This window comes from Bos javanicus, chromosome 22 (genome assembly GCF_032452875.1).
Source record: "Bos javanicus breed banteng chromosome 22, ARS-OSU_banteng_1.0, whole genome shotgun sequence".
NCBI classification, from domain to species: domain Eukaryota; kingdom Metazoa; phylum Chordata; class Mammalia; order Artiodactyla; family Bovidae; genus Bos; species Bos javanicus.
Window position 1 is genome coordinate 14,209,014 of NC_083889.1, and position 23,207 is coordinate 14,232,220.

A 23,207-nucleotide genomic window follows, 5' to 3' on the forward strand; every position below is an offset into this window, starting at 1 on the left:
TAGGAATGTAAGTAGTAGCTTTAGTGTTTGTAACCTTGGACCCTTGAGTTAATTCTTTTCTTGTTATAGCCCACCACACCTTTGCCCTATAGGAATGCAACTTTATCTAATGCTTTCAGAGGGTGGTGCCTGACTTTAGAATAATCACCTTTAGAGAAAAATAAGTTTTCTGAAGAAAGGGTCATAAAATGTTAACAGGCCTCTTGGCCAGAAGATGATGTAAATCACCTAAACTTTTGCATATGATAAATTTGCAGGAAGAAAGTCTGGCTTACTGCTGACTCTACCCCCCATTATACTCTATGCATGACTTAAGGTATAAAAACTACTTTGGAAAATAAAGTGCGGGCCTTGTTCACTGAAACTTGGTCTCCCCATGTCGTTCCTTCTCTTACCTTCTGGCTGAATTCCCATCTGGAGCGTGGAGGCTCATCAAGCCTACTATGCTGGGGCTTCTAAGATCTGACCGGGGAGGCCTTAGTGTCTCCTCTCCTTTGGGAGAATGGGAGGACGCCTGAAGCCTACATAGGTGACACAAATTCCTTAATCTTGGAATTTTATTAGCTTTCCACGTAAACCAAGGTATTCAGCCTCTTTTCTCCTCTGAATTTTCTCACTGAGCTATCCTTATTTGATCACTTTATATCTTTAATTCTATCGTATCCTGATCGCCAAAGCTGTCTCCCCTTCGAATTCCCTGGATCCACTGGGGCTGGACCCCGGCAGCCTGCATCTCCTCAAAGCCTGGGCCTGGCCAGTGGGGGGCCTGGCAAGAGCTCTGGGGCCTGCAGGGCACAGTCCCCTGCCTGTCCCCGGGCCCCCACCTCACCCACTAGGCTGAGGGCCTGGAGGTCCTGGGAAAGAAGGCCACAACCCACCTCTCACTGCACTTTCTGCCACGAGGACCACTGCCCTGCTGACCATAGGCAAAGTGGGCCTCTAGCCACAGTCCTCACCCACCCCCCAGGGTCACGTGCTCACATGCTAAGTGTCAGTCACACCTGCCCCGCCCCTGTTACAATATCAACCACTACCCACACTGTTTTTCACTGACAAATCACTAGTCAGAGGGGTGAAAAACATCAACAGCTAAATTTACCCAGCATCTAAACTCTGCATGACATTTAATAAACAACCAAGCTCATTTCAACCTGAAAAAGTCTTCAGGTCAAAATAACTGTGATCATCAAGACAGTAGTTTATCAAAACCTTCAGAGTTGATGAAAGGAATGTTAGTATGTAATACAAAATATGCCTGGCATGCACTGACATTGAACTGTCAAATTAATATACATTTAAGCTGGTGATCATTAATCAAGTTTAAACAATCATCAGAATGTTGGGAAAAAAGGAGATACATAATCCTCATGTTTTCACAAATACATCAAAGCACTATGACAAGTTGATCTTGGTGGTTTTGAGATGCAGATTCAAAAGATCTAAATCCATTACACATACCACCTCTATGATTTTCTTGTTATATCAGACACAGCACCATCAAATATGGATTGAAATCGACTCCACAGTAACAATTTACCCCCGGGATGAAAACGCGTGATGAAGAAAGGACAAATCACTCCCACTGTCTAATTCTCAAAACAACTGTCTCAGCTGGTGAACTATTTCGGTGACAATAAATAAAACTCTACTGTTTATACCTGCATTGATTCCTGATCCTAAGATACGTATTCGTTCTCACCACAGACAAAAGGCAGAAGTGGCCACAGCCCAACATCACCCTCCTGTTGTCCAAACCAATGAAAGAATGCCCTGCACAGGTGAGGATCTCCACACATGGGTAGTGGCCCATCAGTATCACCCTGTTCTAGCGCAACTTCACAAAATAAATTTACACATGACAATATATCTAGACAGTTGTACAAGACCCATACAAGGACTAGGTTTTTTGTTTTTTTTTTTCCACCCTCATTCATTGAGTGATGTCACGTCACTTAATAGACCTCAAATTTCACAAAGGAATTTTGAAAACTCTAAACTCTCAGTTATGTCAAAGGCAAAAACTATGCAAACAAGAGAAATACATCTCACCATCAACCCCTATCAACATGCTCAACACCCATCTTGAAGGTTTAAGAGAGCATATTAAGAGAGGAGTGGGACTAAAATAAAATTATCTACATGTCCAACTCTATAAGTTTGACAATTAAGCATGGTCCAAAAAGCAAGACTATCAGAAGATGAATATCCAAAAATCAATACTCTTCCCAATGTTTCTACAACAACCAATCAAACAACATAATTTTAAAAAGACACCGTTTACAACAGTGATAAAATTCTAAGGGTCTATGATATCATGACTTTTACAAAATATAAAAAAAAAGCTGGAAAGCTATCATAATCATGCTCACAAGAAGAAAACAGCTAAACAAACTGAAAATCAACAACTCATCTCAGATAAATCAGAGAATTAAGGTCACAAAGAAAACCAACTGTCCACTAGAACTGAAGACAAAGGCCAAGACAGAAAATCACAGCTTAACAGGAGCAGAAACTGCCACTGGAGCCAGCAACTGGCACAAAAACTTAAACAGCACTTGACTAGAGTTAGAGTCTGAGATGATAAAACCTCCTGGAGGCCCAGCCTTAGTGCAGCTACCCACCTCCCAAAAGTTTTACCTCCCAGAGCCCCACCAGATTCTCAGACTGAAGATCAGAGAAAAGTCTCACGTTTCTGGCAGAGGAAAGGAAAAACTAACCATTCTGAAATATGTTTAGAGCATTCTTTTCTCCTTAACATAGGCTGGACTCAAGAGACACTATTCTACCAAAAGCTGAACCTACTCGGGTTTTACCAAAACCTGAGCTAGGGGGGAAAATATCCAATTCCAACGCCCTGTAAGCCTTCCCATCTCACCAACTGGGGCAGGGGGTGGGGGTGCTGAGAAGTATATGTGAGGGTCACAGCCCAGGCGCACAGGCCCAGAAAAGGAGCGTGCCCTAAACCTAGCAGCTGTGGATCTCTACCCGCTCCACCACACCTCACCACACCAACAGGGCTCCTGTGTAATAATTGGGGTTACAACCAAGAGAGCTGCATAGGCTTTATTCCAGAGGCGCTGCTAGGGAAACCCGAAGATGACAGGATAAACGAGACAAGGACATTACAGGTAATTTTAGCCTCTGAAACCTGTTTACAGCAAACAGTAAACACAGCCCGGCTCCTAGCCAAAGAAACATAAAACTTCATAATAACAGCTAGCTAGCTCATTGATCTCAGGTCATTTTACCTGATATATCATGCTGGAATGAAATATTTGTAGTGTTGAGAAGGAAAAAACACCACCAACCTAGACTTCTGAGTGAAATTATCCCTCGGGAATAAAAGGAAAACTAAAGAATTTCTCACACAAACAATAACTGAAGAATTGTTTTGCCAGTAGACTTGCCTTGTAAGAAATGTCAAGTTTCTTAGAAAAAAGGAAAATGACACGGGTCAGACACCGATCTATATGTTAGGGAAAAAAATAAATGAAGATAAAAATATAGTCATTGATGAGAAGCTTCAAAGCAGTCAACTCTGTGCAAATTAATCTATCAGTTCAGTTCAGTAGCTCAGTCATGTCCTATTCTTTGCGCCCCCATGGACAGTAGCACACCAGGCTTCCCTGTCCATCACCGACTCCTGGAGCTTACTCAAACTCATGTCCATCAAGTCAGTGATGCCATCCAACCATCTCATCCTCCGTCATCCCCTTCTCCTCCCACCTTCAACCTTTTCCAGCATCAGGGTCTCTTCCAATGAGTCAGTTCTTCACATCAGGTAGCCAAAGTACTGGAGCTTCAGCTTCAGCATCAGTCCTTACAATGAACATTCAGGATTGATTTCCTTTAGGAATGACTGGTTAGATCTCTTTGCAGTCCAAGGGACTCTCGAGAGTCTTCACCACCACCAGAGTTCAAAAGCATCAATTCTTCAGTGCTCAGCTTTCTTTATGGTCCAACTCTCACATCCATACATGACTACTGGAAAAACCACAGCTTTGACTAGATGGACCTTTGTTGGCCAAGTAATGTCTCTGCTTTTTAATATGCTGTATACATTGGTCATAGCTTTTCTTCCAAGGAACAATTGTCTTTTAATTTCATGGCTGCAGTCACCATCTGCAGTGATTTTGGAGCCCAAAAAACTAAAGTCTCTCACTCTTTCCATTGTTTGTCCACTATTTGCCATGAAGTGATGGGACAAGATACCATGATCTTCATTTTTTGAATGTTGAGTTTCAAGCCAGCTTTTTCACTCTCCTATTTTCATCAAGAGGCTCTTTAGTTCTTCTTCACTTTCTGCCATAAGGGTGGTGTCATCTGCATATCTGAGGTTATTGATATTTCTCCTGGCAATCTTGATTCCAGCTTGTGCTTCATCCAGCACGGCATTTCTAATGATGTACTCTGCATATAAGTTAAACAAGTTGGGTGACAATATACAGCCCTGACATACTCCTTTCCCAATTTGGAACCAGTCTATTGTTCCATGTCCAGTTCTAATTGTTGCTTCTTGACCCACAAACAGATTTCTCAGGAGGCAGGTCAGGTGATCTGGTATTCCCATCTCTTGAACAATTTTTCAGTTTGTTGTGATCTACACAGTCCAAGGCTTTGGTGTAGTCAATAAAGCAGAAGTAGATGTTTTTCTGGAATTCTCTTGCTTTTTCTATGATCCAACAGATCCAATGGCAACTTGATTTCTGGTTCCTCTGTCTTTTCTAAATCCAGCTTGAATATCTGGAAGTTCACGGTTCACATACTGTTGAAAGCTTGGCTTGGAAAATTTTAAGCATTACTCTGCTGCCGTGTGAGATGAGTGCAATTTTGTGGTAGTTTGAGCATTCTTTGGCATTGCCTTTCTTTGGGATTGGAATGAAAACTGACCTGTTCCAGTCCTGTGGCCACTGCTGAGTTTTCCAAATTTGCAGCATATTGAGCACAGCACTTTAACAGCATCATCTTTTAGGATTTGAAATAGCTCAGCTGGAATTCCATCACCTCCACTAGTTTTGTTCATAGTAATGCTTCCTAAGGTCCACTTGCCTTCTCATTCCAGGATGTCTGGCTCTAGGTGATCACATCATCATGGTTATCTGGGCCATGAAGATCTTTTCTGTATATTTCTTCTGTGTATTCTTGCCACCTCTTCTTAATATCTCCTGCTTCTGTTAGGTCCATCTCATTTCTGTCATTTATTGTGCCCATCTTTGCGTGAAATCTTCCCTTGGTATCTCTAAATTTCTTGAAGAGATCTCTAGTCTTTCCCATTCTATTGATTTCCTCTATTTCTTTGCATTGATCACTGAGGAGGGTTTTCTTATCTCTCTTTGCTATTCTTTGGAACTCTGCATTCAAATGGGTATATTTTTCCTTTTCTCCTTTGCTTTCAGCATCTCTTCTTTTCTCAGCTAAGGCCTCCTCAGACAACCACTTTGCCTTTTTGTATTTCTTTTTCTTGGAGATGGTCTTGATCCATGCCTCCTGTACAATATCACGAACCTCTGTCCATAGCTCTTCAGGCACTCTGTCTATCAGATCTAATCCCTTGAATCTATGTGTCACTTCCACTGTATAATTGTAAAGGATTTCATTTAGATCATACCTGAATGGTCTAGTGCTTTTCCTTTCTTTCTTCAATTTAAGCCTGAATTTTGCAATAAGGAGTTCAGGATCTGAGCCACAGTCAGCTCCCAGTCTTGTTTTTGCTGACTGTATAGAGCTTGTCTAACTCAATGAAACTATGAGCCATGCCGTGTTGGGCTACCCAAGACAGACAGGTCATGGTGGAGAGTTTTGACAAAATGTGGTCCACTAGAGAAGGGAATGGCAAACCACTTCAGTATTCTTGCCTTGAGAACCCCATGAGCAGTATGAAAAGGCAAAAGGATAGGACACTGAAAGATGAACTCCCCAGGTAGGTAGGTGCCCAATATGCTACTGGAGATCAGTGGAGAAATAACTCCAGAAAGAACAAAGAAAATGAAAGTGAAGTCACTCAGTCGTGTCCGACTCTTTGCGACCCCATGGACTGTAGCCCACCAGGCTCCTCCATCCATGGGATTTTCCAGGCAAGAATACTGGAGTGGGTTGCCATTTCCTTCTCCAGGAGATCTTCCTGACCCAGGGATTGAACCCAGGTCTCCCGCATTGTAGGCAGACGCTTTACCGTCTGAGCCACCAAACAACACACAGTTGTGGATGTGACTGGTGATGGAAGTCCAATGCTATAAAGAACAATACTGCATAGGAACCTGGAATGTTAGGTCCACGAATCAGGGCAATTGGAAGTGGTCAAACAGGAGATGGCAAGAGTAAACATTGACATTTTAGGAATCAGTGAACTAAAATGGACTGGAATGGGTGAATTTAACTCAAATGACCATTATACCTACTACTGTGGGCAGGAATACCTTAGAAAAAATGGAGTAGCCATCATAGTCAACAAGAGTCCGAAATGCAGTACTTGGATGCAGTCTCAAAAATGACAGAATGATCTCTATTCGTTTCCAAGGCAAACCATTCAATATCACAATAATTCAAGTCTATGCCCTGACCAGTAATGCTGAAGAAGCTGAATGGTTCTACGAAGACCTACAAGACCTTCTAGAACTAACAGCCAAAAAAGATGTCCTTTTCATCACAGGTGACTGGAATGCAAAAGTAGGAAGTCAAGAGATACCTGAAGTAATAGGCAAATTTGGCCTTGGAGTACAGAATGAAGCAGGGCAAAGGCTAACAGAGTTTGGCCAAGATAACACAGTGGTCATAGCAAACACCCTCTTCCAACAACACAAGAGAAGACTCTACACATGGACATCACCAGATGGTCAATACCGAAGTCAGACTGTTTATATTCTTTGCAGCCGAAGATGGAGAAGCTCTATACAGTCAGCAAAAACAAGACCAGGAGCTAACTGTGGCTCAGATCATGAACTCCTCATTGCAAAATTAATCTATAATTCCTATATAAAACACATAAATATTTCAACGAGGTTGTGTGAATTTCTCACACTGATCTATAAAGTATTTGGAAAGAATAGTAATGGAAAAACGTCAAAAAGCATGAAGCACTCAAGGTTTCCAGGTTTACTATGATAGGAAGAAATAAGCTGGTACAAGCAAAGGGCTAGACAAAGAGATTCATGAAACAGAACAGAGAGCCTACAAACAGATACATACGGCAGATGTGTCAATGGCAGATGGACTACTACCAACAGTGGAAAACCATGCCCAGAAAGCATCTGGCAATATGTAGAGACCTTTTCGATTGCTGCAACTGAGGGGAGCCTCCAAATCTACTATGAAGAGGCCAGTGATGCTGCTAAACATCTCTCAATGCCCAGGACAGCCTCCACAACAAGGAACTGCCCATCTCCAAACATCCAGAGTGGCAGGGTTGAAAGTGAGACTGTTAGTCGCTCGGTCATGTTTGTGATCCCCATGGACTGTAGCCCACCAGGCTCCTCTGTCCATGGAGTTCTCTAGGCAAGAATACTGGAGTGGGTAGCCATTCACTTCTCCAGGGGATCTTCCCAATCCAGGGATCAAACCTGGGTCTCCTGCATTACAGGCAGACTCTACCATCTGAGCCACCATGGAAGCCCAGTGCCAAGGCTGAGAAACTCTAGGCCAGGAATAACAAGGGGCACACTGTGAGTTAGGTGTGGACCAGAAGGGAAAGAAAATAATAAGCAAAGAAAAACCCCAAAACAAGTCAACAAGGTAGGGAGAGATTTCTCAGGTTCATCCTGTCTGGGGGGCAGCTTTTCTCAATAGTTATTTCATGTGAGGAACATATATGACCAAGTATATGTAAACTAATCTCTTTATAGACAGAGTTACCAAGTAAGCCAAAAAATATATTTTTCAAAAGCAGCCAAAACTGACCGTAGAGCAATAGTCTTTCAATAAAATAGGATACTGTATCACTGCTTCAAAAGCCGATAGTGTGATCTTGATAAATTCTTCTGATGCCATCAGTCCTAGAAATACAGTTAATTATTATAGATGTTTATTTACATGTCCAAAATCATAGGATCAAAATCTTCAAGCAAAGATGTAAAATGTCCCATGATCTACTCACCTACAGCTCCATCTATGTTAGTTTCTCCTGAGTCTATTGATTTAATATGACTCTGAAAAAAATATAAAAATGTTAATAAATGGAGATTTTAAAATAACTGATGTAAACACTATGCAGAGGGGAAAAAAAAAACTGAACATATGATCCTATGTGTTCGTGATTTACTTCCAGTGGTAGGAATCAAGTGATTTTTACATTCTTTTTACATTTTTCTACATTTTCTAAATTTCATGTGATAAGTAGGCACTAATCTCTTTATCCAGAAGGCGAAAGATAACATTCTTAGAAAGTCTCTGATTGAGTTAACACACAAAAGTCATTAGAAATTTTTTTCAACATCAAATCTCTATTTATTCAGCAGAAGTCATGTCCCTATTTTGAAATCAGGTGAATTTATTTCAGCCAAATTATATATGTAATAAATAAGAAAAAGAGGCATTTTAACAACAATTTGACTGAAATAATTTCACAATTTGATGTAAAAAAATTCAAAGAAAGTATCTTTTGATTTCAATAAATCTACTTAAATGTCTACAGCTTAAGAAGAGACAAAACAGTGTTTATACTACAATTTTTCTGTATAACTTTTAAAGAATATGTAGATAACACATGAACATAGATGGAGACAAAACTTATTGAGGGAGAAATCACAGGAACCACTCACAGAGGCTCCCTGTGAGGAAGAACACTGGATCAGGAGGTAGACGTTCACTATTCACTTTCTGCACTGTTAGAATTTTCTAACTATACACATGTATTAATTTTTTTCCTTTAACAGCAACAAGGGTTTTCTAGATGGTGAAACTATAGGGTTCTTTTATTTTCTTCCTTATGCTTCCCCTGTTTAATTTTTTAAAAATCCCTACTGAATGTTTCATTGATTTGCCAATTTAAATCTCTATGGATCGATTTCTTTCTCTTCATTCTCAGTGTAACAGGAATTAATCAGGTGAGAGTGAGGACAGAGCAGGAGACCCTGGAGATTCAGGGAGAGGAGGGAAAGTATGAACAATCATCCAGGTGAGCGTGAAGGTATATAAATTAGGAAGAGGAACCTGATGCCCCAGTCTGCAGAGAGGACTCGCTTGAAGTGAGCAGTCATGAATTTAAAGTGAGACCAGCTGCTTTCCTCATGTTTTTCTCGAGCCACACTTAGTCACTCAAAGCAGGGGTGAGGGACGTAGAGAATTAAAGTGAACCAGCACTTGGGTTTGCCAGAGGAGGACGATGGAGGAAGGGACAGGAAAGGGATCACGGGTATACGCTAGGTAGGGATAGGGGTTGAACCAGGGGCTCAAAGCTCAAGAAAGAGAATCGTCAAGTCACTGGGCCCAGGGAGGGCAGGGTGGTGAGTGCAAAGTGGTGAGGCCAATTTAAGTCCCAGAGGAATTAAAGGACTGTTGGAGATGAGGAGCAGGGGTAGTGAGCTGAAAATCAGGTGTCATAGCCAGATAGTATGATGCTGAAAATAAGGCTATGGGTGGAGGCAGCTGAAGGAGGGCAAGACACACCCGTGGGAAGAGAGGTGGTCGAGGAGCTGAGAGGATGAGGGGCTAGAAGGAACCTCCGAAGAAATACCTGATTCTCTAACAATGACCACGAATCCGGTGCTGAGAGAACATGGGAGTGAGGGGGAATGACCCAGAAAAATCTGTAGATGACCACACTACACCGGGCATCTTCTGAGGCTGTGAGCTTCCAAGCTGGGAGTACAGCAGGGGAGCAAAAAGGGTGGGCACCTACTCCACAACTAGGCTCGTTAGATGGAGGACTGTGGGGCAAAAGTACGGCCCCATCTAGGGGGAAAAAGCAAAGAAAGCTACGACTCCAGGGTAGACCAGCGCCCCCATTACTGTTCAGTCCTTCTGAGAAGCTGAGAGTACATTCTCTAAGCAAGGTGGGTGGGTATATTACTTCAGGGTGTGTTAAATTTTTTTTAAACAAACAATTTTTAAGAAAAGGAAAAATCTTCCTAACAAGAACACTCATGTGGCAATGAATAAATATATAATATCATATTTTTTAAATATAAGGGAATTCTTTGGCAGTCCAGTGGTTAAGAATTGGCACTTTCATTGCCAGAAGCTAAGATCCCACAAGCTGTGTGACAGCCAAAAAATAATAAATAAAAATATAAGAGTACCCTCTCTCTGCTTTATCTTCTACAGCTGAAGTCAAAATCTATCAACAGACCAACACTCACTTAAAATGAAAATCTGGAGAGAGTCTTTTTTGACTATCTCAAAGCCCAGGATTAGCAAAGATTTATTGATTTATTGCTGGTGGATATTATAATCACATTCTTGTGTGAAAACCAGAATCATTTCATCATTTCTTTCATTTGAAAATCTGAATTTTTCTTTTTGTAAAAAAACTATAACCACCACATAATCACTGAACTTTCATAAACTAATGAGGCCAGAACTTGAGAATAAACACAACTAAGTCCTCTTCCTCAGCTCATTAATCAAGAGCATTTTCAGAAGGACACAAGAATCACAGTGAACATCACGAGTTTTCAAACAGATTTCCTTAATATCATTGCTTCCTGTTTCCCAGCCTAATTCAGTGAAGGTACAAAGGAACTAAGGTGAGTTCACCTTGGAACTTCCCCACAGCACCTCCCCAGATGCCTTGCTGCGTAAGTGTCCCTGGGTACCTTTTTTCCCCCCTCTTACTGGAGACGGAGGCAGGTACAATGACACATTGCTTCTGCCAGTAAGAAGTAAAAACAGCAATCAACAGCTGTGTAGTCCTCTTTGGCCTGGGCCCTTCGAAAGATTAATAATGGTTTAAAAGTGTCCTACTAAATTGCTTCCAAACATGTGCCTCTTTAAATTATAAAGACCCCAAAACTTCCTTTTGCTTGGCGGGGGGGGGAAGCTAAAGCCAAGGCCTCCAAATATAAAAAGTATCCTGAACTTTTCTACCAAAATAAATTTTTAAAAAATGATGCCTATAGGTCAAAAGGCAAACCATGCCTGGTACCAGTATGAAAACAGAAACCAATGGGAAGCAAAATTCCAACAGCCCCTCCAGCCTGCGCCTTCAGGACCCTTCTAAGGAGCAAAGATCACACCAAGTATGGCTGTTGTCTCCACCCACATGAGGCAAGTCAGCAGCCCCTGGAGAGCTCCTTTAGCAGAAGCCCAAGAAGTTCTTAGATACAGCTACTAATGGTGGACCCAAAGTCTGAATACCTCAAATCAGTGTGCACTTTTAAAATATAAAGGGCTTCCCTGATAGCTCAGTAGGTAAGAATCCACCTGCAATGCAGGAGTCTCCAGTTCAATTCCCAGGTCAGGAAGATCCGCTGGAGAAGGGCCCATACCCCATCTTCTGCCCAAAAGAAAACAACCCACACAAATAACCAAACCAACCCTCTTAACTCCAGGGAAGCTTTGCCTAGACAAAATTTAAAGTAATTGTTCTCAAGTAGAAAACTCAAGGACTTCAACGTGCAGATTCTGCACCGTGAACTTCCCAGGGGCTTCTACTCCTTCCAAGGGAGGAGTAGACCGTGCCTCTGGCACTGGAGGGCACTGTAACTAACAATGGTATTCGTGGCATCTTCTGGACAGACTGTGGATCAACTCGCAGAAGCAACAGCCAACTCGCAACAGCTCACAGAAACACACACCAGAATTGGGTGGATAACTACAACCAGGCCCATGACTTCAGTCAACGCTTCCTCTCCCTGGACTAGTGTTTCATCAGTGCGGCCAACACTAAATCAAGAAAGATGGACGCACAGCTAAGGCCAAGTAACAGATGCGGTAAGAAAAGTAACAGAAAAACTCTGCAACTGGCTGCAACTCAAACTAGGAAAATGGCCCAAACAGAGCCAAGAGACCTCTTCCACTGTGTGTGTAAACTCCTATTACTTGAGCAACACTATCAAGGGAAAGACTGCTAAAGAATTTTCAGTATCACAGTTACCTTTGAACCAAGCAAGTTATCTCCCATTCCCTGAAAGTGCCTATGTGAAGCAAACCCATACAGAGCCCTATTGAACACCCCCACCCCTCAAAGGGTGCACTCCCTCCTGGGAGAAGGTGAGGAGGCCCTTCCTCGGGGGGAGCAGATGGGTTACATGAAGCAGAGGAGGTCTCCCTGAAAGACACAGATGGAAGTCCACAAAGACTTTTATATTGGAGTTGCTTAATAGTTCCTTGAAAATCTAAACTGTACTCAGTTAATGTAAGCACACCAAAGTACTACACATGAGGAAAAAACAGAATGAACACAGGACAATTCTACCTAGCCCAGACAAACAAACACTGGGCCAAAGTATTCCAAGGAGGGCTGCAAGGGCAAAATTACTGTGATCAGGCTCAACATGCCAGCGCAGTGGAGGTGTAAGCACAGAACCACAGTGCCGCTCAAAATGATACCCATATTGTCCTTAAAAAGATCAGAAAGCACATTAAGGAAGGTGGCAGACAAAATGCTCACAATTTGCAAATTCATGAATGTGCTACAAAAATTATATGCTTTGTAGAATTCAAGATTTGAGGATGATAATGATCTGAAGTTAAGTACAAAAGAACCTATACTGCATTGACTAAACACGCTGCTTATAAAAGTCAGTGACCTCTCTACTCAACAGTCATACTTCAAAACATCGTATGTTACTGTACGATCAACATTCTAGAAAACTACATCCTCATTTGTGGATGGTAATCATTTTTTCTTTTTTTGTTTACTCCAAACCAGCAATAAAATTGAGATATTTACTTCATTTTAACGAGACACCTATCTGATATGGCATTTTTTAAATCTCAGCTCAGCATTTATTATTAACATCAAAGGAAGACAGAATAGGCTGCGTGACAAATGTTTTCGTTTTCCCTTTATACACCTCGCTGTTTTATCAACAGTATATACTGTAAGTGTTCCAGGCAAGGGGAGAAGATAACATAATTCACGAGCCACAACCTTAACAAAAAGACTATTTTGTGTGTGTGAGCAAAAATCGAAGTGAAAGAGATAATACAGTGATTTGTTTTTCACTGCTACTCATCTCATTAAAATTAAAGATAAGGTTAAATTGAGCTCCACTTAGAGAAATGTCATCACAGAAAGAGACACGGCACATAGCTGGACGATGTTAGCCAAAGGAAATTATAATACTGTGTTTCCAGAATTCCATTTTTACCAATTTCATTATTTTAAATTTTTTCATGATGTTTAATACCAAACACTATGAAAATCTTTTCAATGGACTTATTTACCCTACCTGGTCTGTCTCTAAACAAAATGCATTATCAGGAGAGAATGTATTTTTCCCCAAATGTCAAATTTTATTACAGTCAACAGATAAAAATACAAAAAGGTCACTTCCCTAGAGACAAATAAATACCACTAAGATTTTTAAATTACTTCATTCTGACACCAAATCCCACAAACAGTAGGGACAGCCACATTTTTATTAGGAACATGAAAAATTCAGCATTACTCACAAGAATAGTTCCATAACTGAAAAGGAACTCTTCTGTTACAACTTGAGGTCGAAATACCTGTGTGATGAGAGTTTGCATAGATTAAATCCTGAAAGCCATACGTAAGAAAGAAATGATAATGTTTCGTCTGAGTTGACATTTCTCAGCTCCACTTTTTTCCCCAAACAAGATGATACCTGAGACGTTACCAGGTGAAGCACTACAGGCATGAGGGGGAGACACATCTTCAGCTGCTTTGCTTGAACTGTGGATGGGTGTTTACGGCCAGAAACGTTAGCCAGGGCGTTAAGAATGTCACCTGCAAAGCACATCCCAGAGCACACGTGAGGTTAGAGACCACAAATGCTTAGGGACCACTAGCTGTGGGCTGAATATTAATGGGATTGCTAAGGGAAATAATCTCCAAATAAAAGAAGTGGGTAGTAGATGCATTGTTTTATTCCCAACTCTTGACATTACAACAGGAAGCTGTGGCCTCCGGGGACAAGATGGACATAAGACTTATCTCTCATCTGGAAATTTAAAATAGAATATAAAAATGATTTTTCTTTTTTTGTACTTTACAAATATCAACCATGAGTATCCATTACTTTTGTAAACATGAAAAAGTTATTTTAAGATTTATAAGCTAACAGGTCATAGATTAGATTTCTCTGGTAGTAGAATAGGATGGTAGAAGTAAGAGATCAATTCCCAAAACTTCTCATTGGATAGCCAAGTCCAACAATAAATAAACCTTGCCTTGCTAGACACACGAATCTCATCATCATCTCCTAAGACAAGATGGGTCATGTAAAAAGAAAGTCAGCTACCAATTGACCAGATTGTGGCCTTCGGTCTGGAGATTTTAAAAGGGTTACAATCCAAATAAATCTGAAAAGCTCTATTTTCAGTCATGAACAGGCAAAAATCTCCCACATTATTAGTAAGGAGCAAAAGGTTACTGTGAATCAGCCATGAAGATATTTTCATTACTTTAATATTCTGAATTTCTGAGTCTAAATATCTTTTACAGTAACAGGCTGGATCAAATTTAACATTTTAAACATTTCTGGTTTATAGCCACATCTGCTGGGAAAGCATGGAATGCGATTTTAAACTAAATATACACATTCCTTAGATAATTTTTGCATCTGTAAATAACAGTGAAATAACAGATTTTGTTAGCTGTAATAAACATCCTTTGAGATCATTATTACTTTCATCTTAAATTTTTCAAACCAATGAAATTTTCAAACTTTAATATCAAAATTCTTTAATATTAAATTTTGGTGCCTATGTATTTTTAAATTATTGTAAGAAAAAATAAATTTGTGGTTACAACCTGAAGGAAAAATGTTTTTCTTCTGAATTATGCAAAGAGAAATTTTGAGAAAAGTTCCTAAAATGATAGCCTAAGTCCAATTTTAACCAATTAAAATGCTTTCCTTTTCTTTTCCAGGACTGCAAGATGACACCTCAATATAGCCTAATTTAGCCCTTTAGCCTCAATCATGTCACTGATACGAAATATTTATGATAACAGTTAGGGAACATTGAAATTTTGAAACTACACATTCAAGAAGTGTCACTGTGCTCGCCTGTAAAAAACAGACCATCAAGAACAAAAAGAGATGCCCAAAAGCCAAGTCACAAAAAGATAAGCAGGAAGGGGCCTAAGGATGGACGAGACTCCAATTTACCCAGGATACGTGGCAGCTCCTGCACCATGTGACGGATGAGTAGGTCAAGGCATCGGGACAGGTATTCATTGCCACTTTGCTGCTCCTTGCCTGGAGTGGTCTTTCTGCTGTCTCTCTCGATGTACATCACCAGCCTACACACAGAGAAGTGCCAAAGATTACCTCTCATGATAAAACAGTTGATAGCATCTGCCCGAAAACACCACCATGGCAAGTGTTTCCAGGGGGCACCGTCCCCATCGTGTTGACATTTAGATACGGAGCAACTTGTCGGGCACAGGCTATTGCTGCCTTAGAAAAATGGAGACATTTATGCAGAGAGAAAATAAGGCAACTCTGAATATCTCTGCCAGTGTTATTACAAAACGACGCCCTGACTTCATTTGCCTTTGGCCCATTAAAAGAAACCCCGCGTTCTTCAGATGACAGATGAAAGGCAAAGAAAAGCCTCTGGAAAGAAGAGGGCTTTGGCATTTTGAAGAGTCAAAGTAGAACCACCAGTTGTCTGCACCTTCGTTGGACATTAGTCTTAAACTTGCTCTGAATCCCAGGCAAGTCATAAAAATTCCAGTTCTTTCACTAAACTGTGTATATAAATCCAAAAAAAATGATTCATTTCAGCACTGGATATAATACAGAGAGCAGATACCATCTGAACATCTGGATTTCACATGCCCTTTTGTCCTCTGGTTTAATGATATCTGTCTCTTAATAAACTTATTTCTTCTTCAAACCAGTGGCATTTGTTATCATTCGTCTCTGAACCAATAGCCTCCAACCCAGAACCAGGGGACTTGTTGAACCATCACTCTGGGTACCAAGGGTATTGTTGAAAACTCTTAGGCCCATACTTCCTTCCCTTTGCTAGACCCACTACCCAAGTTCCCAGTCCCTGCAACTCTCTAAAGGGCAATGAGTTCCCTGACTTCAAAGGCCCCTTGACTGCAATCCCCCTTGCTGGACTCCCCTTGCCATCATCAACCATCTCTCCAGCTCTGTTGCAATCATCATTCCACCCAAATTCTGCTTCCCAAAACTCCCACTGTAAACCAGAAAAGGGTGGCTCTGGATACAATACACATACATAACATACACTGAAATCTTAACACTCAGCATTTATGTGGTTCTCTTAGTAGATTTGTGCATCCTTTTGCCTTCTTACTGGTCATTATTTGTAGCTCTATTAGTAAAGACCTGGGAATGAAACCAAATCAAAAGTTCAAGATCCATATAAGCCAGCTGGCATCTCTGTTTCAGTTGCTGATTACAGCCCTAGTCACACTCTAACAAATACAAGACACTGCTCAAAATGTAGAGTAAATCCTGATGAATCCATAGAAATATATCACTATGACTTAAAAAACAGAGAGCACAGAGCCCCATGATGATAGGTAAACCAAAGAAATGAGACAGTAATTATTTCATGGTAAGTGGAATCCAAAAGCTTCCCATAAAATGGGGTGTGATAGAAGATGTGATAAAATGAATGAGATCAGCCTGGGGAGCCAGTCAGCCTGGAGCTCCAGGGAATCCACAGCAGGACACACTATCGCTGTGGCCTGGAGCTTCCAAGCGAATAGCAGCCACTCCAGGAACCTCTTGCTCAGCTGACACCTACTCCATCAGCCCAACTAAGGAGCAGGACCAGAAAACACCATCTTCGTTTTTGGTTCCCCAAGATGCATTGTCTGGTATCTCCTGCCCAGTCTCACCATCTGCTGAAAAGCTTTATCCAACATTGAAGATTCCAGCATTTAACTGTAGCCCCTCCAAGCTAAGTATTTCAAATATACCCTCTGACTATACTGACTATAATCTGCTCTTATTCCTGCTTGCACACTCTTCCACTGTGACAGTTCCTCAGCCTCCAAGGAACTTCCACTGATTGAATCTATGACATTGCCTCCCAACCCATGACATCATCTTTCAAAATCCATGACACCGTCTCCCAATCCATGACATCTCCCAAAAAGCACTCCCTTTTTCTCACTTGGAGAAGGAAATGGCAACCCACTCCAGTATTCTTACCTGGAGAATCCCATGGACAGAGGAGCCTGAGGGGCTACAGTCTACGGGGTCGCAAAGAGTCGGACACGACTGAGCGACTTCACTCACTCACTCACTTTCCTCACTTACTTCCTGCTTCGATTGCATCCCACCATCTATCTTTTCCTTGTGCTCTTTTTTTTTCCACATCCACATAGTCAAATGATCCAGATGAATCTAGTGATCTATACGCTTCCTGTACATCTGCAGAGAGGCTGCTGAAGTCAAACATGGAGCAGAGTCGCCCCACTGTAAAAGGGTGACACCAGTATTCAAGGGCACAGAACAGCACCAGCACCGACCCTATCTCCAAAATGTTCTTCTCTTTAAACCCTGAAATTTCCATCCTCTTATGAGATTCTCAGTGATTCTGCCTCCTACTATACAGAGAAAACATAAAGCATCATGAAGAAATTCTTCCTAAATCTAAACTTAGTGTGCATCCTACCCTGGCCTCCTTTCCTCCCATCACAACCACTGACCTCTCTCTCCTTGCAACTCTGTCTAGATCACATTCCCTTCCCTTTTCTCAGAATCTTGAAACAGCCAATTCCTTCTTTTTCATTTTGTATACTCACTCTCTCCCATTTAACAAAATGCTTTTCCTGTCCTTCTAGCAACTGCCCCATTGCCTCTCTCCTCCCTTCCTCAGTCAAACCTCTTAAGAAATCAATCTATATCCAATATCTCCTTTGTTCCTCTTAACTTCTTCCACCCACCATAATCTGCTCTCATTCCCATCACTTTTCTAATGAGTCGGCTCTTTGCATCAGATGGTCAAAGTACTGGAGCTTCAGTTTCATCATCAGTCCTTTCAATGAATATTCAGGACTCACTTCCTTTAGGATTGACTGGTTTGATCTCCTTGCAGTCCAAGGGACTCTCAAGAATCTTTCCCAACACCACAGTTCAAAAGCATCAGTCTTCCGGCACTCAGCCTTCTTTATGGTCCAACCATCACATCCATACATGACAACCTCCTTACTTTTTGAATTTTTCTGGTTTATGAACCATGAGTAGGAGTCATCTATTCAAAACTTAAGTGTTTTGAAAACATGAAGTAGTATCATTGCTCTACACAGCCAATTAAAAAAAAAAAAACTTTAGGTGATGTAACACTCAATTATACAACATGCCCTACCAGATGATAAATGGTGAGTCTTCGCAAAAATATTACCTCCTTTTCGTAAGATCTGTAGACCTCCAATTTCTCACTATGCCAAGTCACGGTGACTTTAAACAAGCAGTAAATCGACGGCAACATCACAGGAGTATCCCAAAACTTTATTACGACCTGTGGCCCATTATGATTTCTAAATTATTTTTCTCCTTTCTTTCAGTAGGGTCACTTTTTCAACTTGACAATACTGACAAAGATTTCAATAAATCTTTGGCTCTAACTCAGAGCCCTACCACCTTCTAACAGCATGATCTTGGACAAATTTCTGAAGCTCTTTATACCTTCAGTTTTCTCATTATAAATGGGATAACAATTCTTACCTTGCAGGACTGCTGTGAAGACTGAATGAGAAAATCGTCTGGGGTCTAACACAAGGTACATACTCAAGAAATGGTAGCTGCTTTTATTACTACTAATAGTTGCTTCTATGAATTATTAGACCACCACCAAAATGAAGACACTGTTTTCTGGAGTGAACAGATCTTAAGAGAACACTCCCATGGAAGGCCACCTCTGCTGTTCATCCTATTCTCTAACTCACAGAGTCACACAAAGAGAGACAAATACAGTATCACTTATATATGGAATCTAAAAAGCACACATGAACTTATTTACAAAATAAACTTACAGTTACCAAAGGCAGAAGGGTAGGAAGGGATAAACTGGGAGTAAAGGATTAACAGATACACACTGCTGCTGCTGCTGCTAAGTCACTTCAGTCCTGTCCGACTCTGTGTGACCCCATAGACAGCAGCCCATCAGGCTCCACCGTCCCTGGGATTTTCCAGGCAAGAACACTGGAGTGGGTCGCCATTTCCTTCTCCAATGCATGAAAGTGAAAAGTGAAAGTGAAGTCGCTCAGTCATATCCGACTCTTCACGACCCCATGGACTGCAGCCTACCAGGCTCCTCCATCCATGGGATTTTCCAGGCAAGAGTACTGGAGTGGGGTATACACACTACTATATAAAAAATAGATAGACAACAAGGATTTTACCATATAGCACAAGAAGGAAACATAATTCAGTATCTTACAACAATCTATAATGGAAAAGAATTAGAAAACATAGATATATATACCTATATATATAATCAAGTCACTTTGCTGTACACATGAAACTAACATAATATTGTAAATCAACTATAGTTCAGTTTTTAAAAAATAAAACAAAGAAATGGAACCTCAAATGTTTCACTTCACAGCACTGCCAAATGGTTTCCCAAAATGGTTGTCCCAGTGGCGTACAAGTTCCCCCTGAGTTACACCTCACCAGTATTTAGTAGTATCAAATTTTTGCTCATTTCTATCTTGTGGTGTTCTCTTGGCAAAACCCTATTAGCCTTTGCCCTACTTCATTCTGTACTCCAAGGCCAAATTTGCCTGTTACTCCAGGTATTTCTTGACTTCCTACTTTTGCATTCCAGTCCCCTATAAATGAAAAGGACATCTTTTTGGGGTGTTAGTTCTAAAAGGTCTTGTAGGTCTTCATAGAACTGTTCAACTTCAGCTTCTTCAGCATTACTGGTCAGGGCATAGACTTGGATTACTGTGATACTGAATGGTTTGCCTTGGAAACGAACAGAGATCATTCTGTTGTTTTTGAGACTGCATCCAAGTACTGCATTTTGGACGCTTTTGTTGACTATGATGGCTACTCCATTTCTTCTAAGGGATTCCTGCCCATAGTAGTAGATATAATGGTCATCAGAGTTTAATTCACCCATTCCAGTCCATCTTAGTTTGCTGATTCCTAGAATGTCAACATTCACTCTTGCCATCTCCTGTTTGACCACTTCCAATTTGCCTTGATTCATGGACCTAACATTCCAGGTTCCTATGCAATACTGCTCTTTACAGCATCAGACCTTGCTTCTACCACCAGTCACATCCACAACTGGGTGGTGTTTTTGCTTTGGCTCCATCCCTTCATTCTTTCTAGAGTTATTTCTCCACTGATCTCCAGCAGCACACTGGGCACCTACCGACCTGGGGAGTTCATCTTTCAGTGTCCTATCTTTTTGCCTTTTCATCCTGTTCATGGGGTTCTCAAGACAAAAATACTGAAGTGGTTTGCCATTCCCTTCTCCAGTGGACTACATTCTGTCAGACATCTCCAGATAATCATGATGGTGTGATCACTCACCTAGAGCCAGACATCTGGAATGTGAAGCCAAGTGGCCGTTAGAAAGGATCACTATGAACAAAGCTAGTGATGGAATTCCAGTTGAGCTATTTCAAATCCTAAAAGATGATGCTATGAAAGTGCTGCACTCAATATGTCAGCAAATTTGGAAACTCAGTAGTGGCCACAGGAATGGAAAGGTCAGTTTTCATTCCAATCCCAAAGAAAGGCAATGCCAAAGAATGCTCAAACTACTGCACAATTGCACTTATCTCACATGCTAGTAAAGTAACGCTCAAAATTCTCCAAGCCAGGCTTCAGCAACACGTGAACTGTGAACTTCCAGATGTTCAAGCTGGTTTTAGAAAAGGCAGAGGAACCAGAGATCAAATTGCCACATTCACTGGATCATCAAAAAAGCGAGAGACTTCCAGAAAAACATCTATTTCTGCTTTATTGACTATGCCAAAGCCTTGACTGTGTGGATCACACTAAACTGTGGAAAATTCTGAAAGAGATGGGAATACCAGACCACCTGACCTGCCTCTTGAGAAACCTGTATGCAGGTCAGGAAGCAATAGTTAGAGCTGGACATGGAACAACAGACTGGTTCCAAATAGGAAAAGGAGTATGTCAAGGCTATATATTGTCACCCTGCTTATTTAACTTATATGCAAAGCACATCATGAGAAATGCTGGGCTGGAGAAAGCACAAGCTGGAATCAAGATTGCCGGGAGAAATATCAATAACCTCAGATATGCAGATGACACCACCCTTGCAGAAAGTGAAGAGGAACTAAAGAGCCTCTTGATGAAAGTGAAAGAGGACAGTAAAAAAGCTGGCTTAAAACTCAACATTCATAAAACTAAGATCATGGCATCCAGTCCCATCACTTCATGGCAAATAGATAGGGAAACAGTGGAAACAGTGTCAGACTTTATTTTTCTGGGCTCCAAAATCACTGCAGATGGTGATGGCAGCCATGAAATTAAAAGACGCTTACTCCTTGGAAGGCAAGTTCTGACCAACCTAGACAGCATATTCAAAAGCAGAGACATTACTTTACCAACAAAGATCCACCTAATCAAGGCCGTGGTTTTTCTAGTAGTCATGTATGGACCTGAGAGTTGGACTATAAAGAAAGCTGAGCACAGAAGAACTGATGCCTTTGACCTGTGGTGCTGGAGAAGACTCTTGAGAGTCCCTTGGACTGCAAGGAGATCCAACCAGTCCATCCTAAAGGAAATCAGTCCTGGGTGTTCATTGGAAGGACTGAAGTTGACGCTGAAACTCCAATATTTTGGCCACCTGATGCAAAGAGCTGACTCATTTGAAAAGACCCTGATGTTGGGAGAGATTGAAGGCAGGAGGAGAAGGGGACGACAGAGGATGAGATGGTTGGATGGCATCACCGACTCAATGGACATGAGTTTGGGTAAACTCCAGGAGTTGGTGATGCACAGGGAGGCCTGGAAAGCTGCGGTTCATGGGGTCACAAAGAGTCAGACATGAATGACTGAACTGAAGTGATCTTGTGGTGTTAATGCAAACTTTAGTAATTATTATGGTAGGCATATTCTGATATTTCTCTGTTGTTCGTATTTTCTCATTTGTGCAATACCTGTTCAGATCTTCTGCTGATTCACCCATGGGTTACTAGTCTTTTGTTATTGATTTGAAGGCATTATTTATATGGTCTAGAACTGTCCCTCTTCTTCTGTCTTCTCCTTTTGTCTTTCACAATGAAGTCTTCAATCCACTGGAAACTGCTTTATCATAAGGATTTTAAAAGGAATCTAATCCCATTGCTTTTCCAGGCAGACACACTTACCCTGGTACTATGCATTAAAAAGGTACTTCTAAAACTAAGGGTGGAAGAAAAGGAGCAAATGCACAAATTTTTGGCAAAGTCTGACTAAAAAGCAGTTTCATTTGTAAATTAGCTTTTCTACCCAATGAATCTAAGTGATGGCTATCAGAGTTGTACACAGGCAGAAGTTTGAAGATTTATTCTCTATAGAAAGTAAAGCAGAAAGGTTGTAGACTAAGAGAAAGCAAACCAAGTCAAAGAAGGGGCCAACAAACAAAACTGGGAGTCTCGGTGAACTTCTGAACGAATACCAGGACTTCTAGCCCCCTTCCCCAGGGGGCTCCCCACACCCAGGCAGCCAGGTCCCTGCGTCCCAGGCTGACAGCAAAAATGCTCTTTGGTGAAACTAACTGGCTCAAGAGAAACATCCTAGAGATACTGATGCTAAAGTTCATGTCAAAAATGCCCAATGTTGAGTAGTATTTGAGGGTGTAAATATACCACAATTTATTTCAGTGTTGATGGACATTGAGGCTGTTTCAACTCATGCACACTACCAAGCATAACTTAGGCTGGATCCATGGAAACATTTCTGCTGGATATATACTTGGAAGTGAGACCACTGGATCATAAGGTATGCCTGGCTTCAGATTAATAGGCACTGCTGATATTCAGTTTTCCAAAGTGATGAAGTCAATTTACATTGCAACAGGTAGGTGTAAGAATTCCATTTGCTCTATATTCTTGCCACAATTTTTTCATGTGTTAATTGGCCATTTGAAGATAACCAGTTTTATAAAGTTCCTGTTCAAGT

At 41.1% G+C, this 23,207-nt stretch overlaps 1 protein-coding gene across 11 annotated transcripts in view; it reads right to left on the reverse strand.

Annotated features, from left to right (window-relative positions):
• Positions 1-23,207, reverse strand: part of ULK4 (unc-51 like kinase 4) — a 508,471-nt gene that overhangs the window by 341,153 nt on the left and 144,111 nt on the right. For all 11 annotated transcript variants that reach the window (XM_061396049.1, XM_061396042.1, XM_061396048.1 and 8 more), the window contains 5 exons: positions 15,234-15,367; positions 13,728-13,849; positions 13,552-13,608; positions 8,090-8,141; positions 7,894-7,988 (listed from right to left, as the gene is read on the reverse strand). In XM_061396049.1, coding sequence (XP_061252033.1) covers positions 7,894-7,988; positions 8,090-8,141; positions 13,552-13,608; positions 13,728-13,849; positions 15,234-15,367 — 460 coding nt within the window. The remainder of the gene's footprint in view (positions 1-7,893; positions 7,989-8,089; positions 8,142-13,551; positions 13,609-13,727; positions 13,850-15,233; positions 15,368-23,207) is intronic.